Source organism: Pterocles gutturalis, unplaced genomic scaffold (genome assembly GCF_000699245.1).
Source record: "Pterocles gutturalis isolate BGI_N339 unplaced genomic scaffold, ASM69924v1 scaffold49636, whole genome shotgun sequence".
In the NCBI taxonomy this organism is placed as follows: domain Eukaryota; kingdom Metazoa; phylum Chordata; class Aves; order Pterocliformes; family Pteroclidae; genus Pterocles; species Pterocles gutturalis.
The window spans coordinates 2,883-8,790 of NW_010104825.1; the positions used below are offsets into that span (position 1 = coordinate 2,883).

The following is a 5,908-nucleotide window of genomic DNA, read 5'->3' on the forward strand; positions in this document are numbered from 1 at the left end:
CCCCCCAGCCGGCACAAGGCTCCAACAGCTCACTATGGGGAACCTCGTGCTGGCTCCCCTGCCTGGTGGGAACCGCCTGAACCCACTGCCTTGCAGATGAACCACACAGTAACTGTGCTGAACAAGCATGTTCCTGAGGGCCTGGGCGAGCTCGCATGGAGCCTGTGTTATTGCTGTCAGAGACCCTTCCCTAGCAGAGCCACGGGCTGGAAAAACCTGAACTGAACCTACAGCAAAGAACTGCTCTAGACTTCTATTCTCAGCCCGTCCCCACAAAGTCCCATTCCCACAGCTCCAGGGAAACCGTGGCCAAAACCCTCAGCACACAGGGACCGATAGCTCCCCCCCTGCAGCGCTATTGCCCTGCTCAGCTCCTCTGGCACAACGTGGCTGGGGATGAGAAAAACGAAAGGCCCCGAGTTCTCCTTCTGCTCAGTGCTGTCTCACTGCTCCTCCAGCCCTGAGCATTCTCTCGATAGCTGAACCACTCCAGGTCCCCAATAAAGAAAAGAGCATGCGTCTTGTTACAGATGGATGGTCCCATAAGCAGTCTCACCAGGAGCTGGAAACAGAACCAAGGGAATCTTGCCAAGGCTTTAAAGGGCAACTTGCAAAGCTGTTCCCTGATTTCTGCATGCTTTCAGTAAAGAATGGAGATTCAACAACCTTTGGAGGGGGTTTCAAACAGGCAGCCTGAATCCCCAGCCAATTCTGGATCCCAGACACAATTCCCAATGGTCTGTGTAGGTCTGTTGGGGGCCCAAGGACACACACACTCAGGAACTACTAAGATACTCCACCTGCAGTCTCAGGTTTACAGAGCTAGAAGAAACAAGTGTTATTTTTTCAGCCAGGTCCCAGCACATCTTTGACTTCAGCACAGAGCATGGGCTAAACCTCTGCAGCGCTGGCTGCTCTGTGTAGCTGTGCTTTGCTGGTGGCTCAGGAGAGCACAGTAACAAGGTCACCTACAGACTGAAAGGCCACTTTCTTCTTGTTTGGACACTGCTGCCTGACAGTTTGTACCATTGGTCCCCAACCAGACCAAGAGGAGCCACCCCAGAGCTCTACCTTGATGGCTTTGAGAGAGCCGCTGAACAGCATGTTGTGCGAGGAGACCAAAGTGCAAACAGGATTGTCATGTGCTCGGATCGTGTTCACTTTCTGCAGGTTTTGAATATCCCAGACCTGCAAAGGAGAAGAAGAGCGCCCGTGAGGGGCAGGTCCCTCATGCTGAAGCCTTTCCTCTTTGGCTCGGAAGGCAGGCAACTACATAAAGGCAAAAACACAGGAAGGACAGGGCACCTGCACAAGCCGCTGTCCTGGCTGGATCAGGACTGACCACCCTGCCCCAGCGCAGAGCACCAGCATCCTGCTCCCCACGCAGGAGCGGGGACTGGGAGCTCCAGCCTGCAGGAAACACCCAAATCCCACCCACGAGTAACTGGGCTGAAGGCAGTGGGTAAAGCACACACGGGTTATCCATCTGACACCCCTGGCAGCTGAAGAGCCCTACAGAAAAAAAGTTGCAGGTCCCTGCCCTATGACAGCCCAGGGCTGGCCTGTCGATCCCACACCCCAGCTGCGAAGCGAAGCAGGGGTCCCGGGTACTCACAATAATGGTGCAGTCAGCAGAGCCACTGTACAGCTTGTTCCTGTAACGTCACCAGAAAACAAAAGGAGGTCAGCGAGGGAGACCAACGGGTGCAGAGTCCCAGGGTCCCACAGCCTCACACCAACCCCAGGAGCAGAGCCCAGGTCTCGTGGGGAGCCCAGGCTGGATCGGCCCTTCGAGCAGGAGGGCAGGGACCCCCACTGGTGACCGGGGAAGGAAGGCAGGACAGCAGGGGAGGCCAAAGAGATATTTTAAAGAGCAAAGAGGCAAGATGTGCCTCTTATGCACAATCTTGGCACGTGCAGGACTGAGGCCGGGAATTGCAGGGGCATGCTCAACACCCAGTGCTCTCCCCCCTCCCTCCTGCAGGGGCCGGTGTCCCTTTCCACTCACCCCTGGATGCAGAGAGCCAGTACAATTCCATCGTGACCCTCCAAGGTCTTTTGGCACTTGTATGTGGTACAGGTATCCCACACCTAACAGGAAACACAAGTCAGCAGAGGGTCACATTCCAGCAGCTGGGGACCTGGGCAGGATGTCAGCAAAGCCACAAAAGCACCAAAACGAGGAAACAGGCTGTCACCTGGGCACCTGCCTTCCGGGCTCCCAGGCAGCGATAAGCCTGTCTAGGAAAGGAAATTTACTGCAAAGGGTCAGGTTGAAGTTAACGAGACACTGGACAGCAGCACACATCGGCCCTCTCCAGCTTTGCCGTTCACAGCCCAGGCCAACACAACTCGCTGAACCAGGGAAGCAGCTCTCAGGCTCTTGCTTTAGCAACTCACACCCCACCCTGGGCTCCAGTGACACAGCACAGCCTCCTCTGCCACCGCCAAGGCTTTCCCCACTGAGCACACTCTGCCCTCTCAAGAGAGGGGACACAGGAATGTGGTGCCTGGAGCACTCAGGACAGGGGAGAGCGCTGCTTTCTTTCAATGAAGTACAGCAATGTCCATTTTCTTCCATGTGTCTCTTACTGGCTCTCAAAGAAACTCAACCACAGCTCTGCTCCGGGCAGGGCTAGTCACAGAGCCTGTGTGGCTCCCCAGCCCTGCCAGCAGCAGCCAGCACAGCGACACTGGGAACGGTGCTGTCAGTTTGAGTTACTGAAAACAGGACGAAGAGAAACAAACACGCCATGAAATGGGAAAAGAACACGCTTGATCAGAGGAAAATGTTCTTTTCTAAGATGACTTTTTATAACAAGGGAAAATAAAATCAGAAGCTGAAATAGGCTTGAATGCCCTAAACACCACACAAAGCAAAACCAGGAGCAAATTCTAATCAGGGCTTTGCAAAAACCACTCTTTACCTCTCTATTTCTCTATGACATAACATTTCCTCACAGAAAATTTTGACCAACTATAATTGCAAAAAATCATTTAAGAGTCTTTGGGAGAAACTTTGGGAAGTGACATCCCCCACCTCACAAACCCCAACTCAGCTTCTGTCCCACCTGAAGCACATTTACAAATGCAGAAGATACACAGAAGAGGCAAGCTCTTACCTTAATGGTTTTGTCTGAAGAGCCACTGAAGAGCAAGTCTCCTATGGAGTACACGCACAAACACCAGACAGGGCCCTGGTGTCCCACAAAGGTCCCCTTGCACTTGAAGATCTGCTGAGGATCATAGGCTGTGGAAATAAGAGGGCAGGTGAGAGGTGGGGGAATGGTGCTGCACCACCTCACGGTGAGTTTGGAGGAGACAGAGCTCCCTGCACTCGCCCAGCAGGTCCTCCTTGCACTTCATTGTTACAGCCAGAAGGAACCATGAGACCCTGTCAGTCTGGCTGGAGGGTCTCATGTCCCACCCTTACAGCTCATCCACTTATCATTGCTTTGAGCCCCAGGGCTCATTCCTTAATGCAACTCCCAGGCTGGACATAGGGAGGCCAGAGATGCAGGGTCCACTTGGCATCTCCCCCCAGCAGCTAATAACCCTCTCTTACCAGTATTTTCCTCCTGCAGCAGCAGTGATCCTGTGAACAAATCACTGCTGCACCCACAGACAACTGTGACCATGCCTAAAGGGGGTCACCGGGCCACCAACCCCGACCCAGCCCAAGAGGATGAAAACCAGGTGCATACTCACATCCAAGGATGCCCATGTTGAGCCGAGCATTAATGTGGGAGAGTTCATCCTGAAAAAGAGAACAAGCTGCATGAGCTACAGAGCCATCAAGACCAGCCTGTCCCCCTGGGCATGGCTTGAAGACTGTCCCCCTCCACTGCTAAAACCACTCTTGCCTCCCTGCAAAGGCCCTCCCCCAGGAACTCACTCGCTGATCGGAGGTCTCCTGCTCTAGGCCTGCGTGCGTACATCCCTCTGTCACCTCCCTCCAGACACCACAGACAGCATCTCAGACCTGCACTAAACTCTTCAGTATTCAGGGAGGCACAGAAATACCTCTCAGAACATACTGCCCTTGCTCTGCCATTCACCAGACTGCTAAAAATAATCAGTCTGGTGATGGGGACTGCTTGCTCTGCTGGGCTCTTGAAGCCCACCTTGCTGCAGGAGAACTGGAAGGTCTCTGTAGTGTCCTTCACAGCCTGGTCCCCACTGCATCCATAGGGACCCCCTCAATGGTATGCCATGGTAAACCAGGGCGAGCTCCTCCTGGTCAGGACATCCAGTGGGATGCCGTGTGCCTGAACTAGGGAGGAATGTCTAATGTCCAACATCATGGACGTTTTGAATCATGTCCAAAACCATGAGACAGCTCTCACTCCCAGGTTGTTAGCAGGGATCTGCGCATCTTCCTGCTTTCTCTGCAGGCAGGGAGAAGGGCATACTGTCCCTGGCTAGTATAAAAGGCACAGGAGTCCCCAGGCTTCGGATCTGAGGTCTCTCCTTGCTGCAGGGGTCCCTTCCTCTGCTAACACATTTCAAGAGCTGCAACAGGCTGAGAAAAGACAGCAGAACAGTTTAAATGGCAGCTCAGATGCAGTGACCAGAGTGTGCTCCCTGAGCTAACCTAGCCTTGAGCAAACCTTCACCCAGCCCTAGCTGCACAGAACCCGAAAGACTCCCCCCACTGCAGGAGAAGCCCAACTGGAAGCAGAGCCAGCTAACTGCGTGCAATCCCTGCTCAGCCCCAGGGCCCGGGCCCCTCCTCACGTTCAGCATGGAGGCATCCCTGCGGAACTCCATCAGGTCCTCGCTCAGCTTGCTCTGGTTCTCGTCCAGCACATCTATGAGAGATGGACAGTCACTGCAGTCAGTGATGGCATCCAGGGGAACCGGCAGAGGACGCCCGCTGTCACCTAACCTCTGAACAAGGAGGGAGGAGAACCCACTGCTGTTATCAGCAGGGAAAAGCGGGACAGTGTCTCCTACTCCAATGCAAATTATACTTGGATGCTGAAGACCAAGCCATGTCATTGGTGACTGCAGGATTAGGTCTCACAATGTTCTGGCAGCAGAGCAGTCGATGGGACCCCTATTTGTACCTCTGCAAGGAATATCTGAACCTCTTGAAACCTGTTCAGCACCAGTCTTAAACACAGAATGAATCCTGTAACACACCATCATAACAAAGAGCTGCCCTGTCCCCACAGCTCCGACCACTGAGCTTGTCCAGTGCAGACTCACCAAACTTGAGCTCCAGGTTCTTCTCCAGCTGGTCGATTTTCTCGGAGAGCTTCCCCAGCATGGAGCGCAGAAAGGCAATTTCCTGATCCTTCTGGGCCATCGCCACCTGCATCTCATGGAAGCGATCATCCGTCTGCTGCAGGAACTCCTTCAGACCCTCAAATTTGCACATCTCCAAGTGGGTCTCATAAGTGTCTTGATTTCCTATGAACGTACACCTACACGGGGAAGGCAGACGCTGGCTGGAGCTGGGCTCACACTGGAGACACACTCTCCTGTGTAGAGCTGCTCAGAGCCCATCCCAAGGCTGCAGTAGCCAAAAAGCAGCTCAGAAATGAGCTCAGTGCATCCTTCCCACTAAAAAACACCAGCTCCTTACCCGTATTTGGAGTGGGGACATTTTATGTGCTCGCACTCTTTCAGATGTGCCTCCAGGTTCATTTTCAGGAGCGGTGGGCAGCTGGGGTTATTGGGGCAGCGAACTGGCCTGTAATCACAGCTGCTTTCATGATCTCTGCCCACGGAGAGAAGCAAAAGAAGGGAAAATCAGCGATAAGCAAAAATTAACAGAAACCACACAGATCATCAGGAAAGGAGCAAACCAGCCCTGTGAGACTGTCAGGTGATCGAAAGCCTCCTGTTCTGAGACTGCAATTTCATCTTTAAATTCTCATTTCACAGAATCACAGAATCACAG

The 5,908-nt window shown here is 53.5% G+C and overlaps 1 protein-coding gene across 1 annotated transcript in view; it reads right to left on the reverse strand.

Moving 5' to 3' along the window:
• TRAF7 (TNF receptor-associated factor 7, E3 ubiquitin protein ligase) overlaps nucleotides 1-5,725 on the reverse strand; it is a gene marked incomplete at its 5' end in the record, with an annotated part of 8,094 nt that extends 2,369 nt beyond the window's left edge. Inside the window, 8 exons of the mRNA XM_010087173.1 lie at nucleotides 1,072-1,188; nucleotides 1,616-1,655; nucleotides 2,009-2,091; nucleotides 3,123-3,250; nucleotides 3,709-3,757; nucleotides 4,738-4,811; nucleotides 5,212-5,429; nucleotides 5,591-5,725. Coding sequence (XP_010085475.1) covers nucleotides 1,072-1,188; nucleotides 1,616-1,655; nucleotides 2,009-2,091; nucleotides 3,123-3,250; nucleotides 3,709-3,757; nucleotides 4,738-4,811; nucleotides 5,212-5,429; nucleotides 5,591-5,725 — 844 coding nt within the window. The remainder of the gene's footprint in view (nucleotides 1-1,071; nucleotides 1,189-1,615; nucleotides 1,656-2,008; nucleotides 2,092-3,122; nucleotides 3,251-3,708; nucleotides 3,758-4,737; nucleotides 4,812-5,211; nucleotides 5,430-5,590) is intronic.
• Between the last annotated feature and the right edge of the window lie 183 nt (nucleotides 5,726-5,908).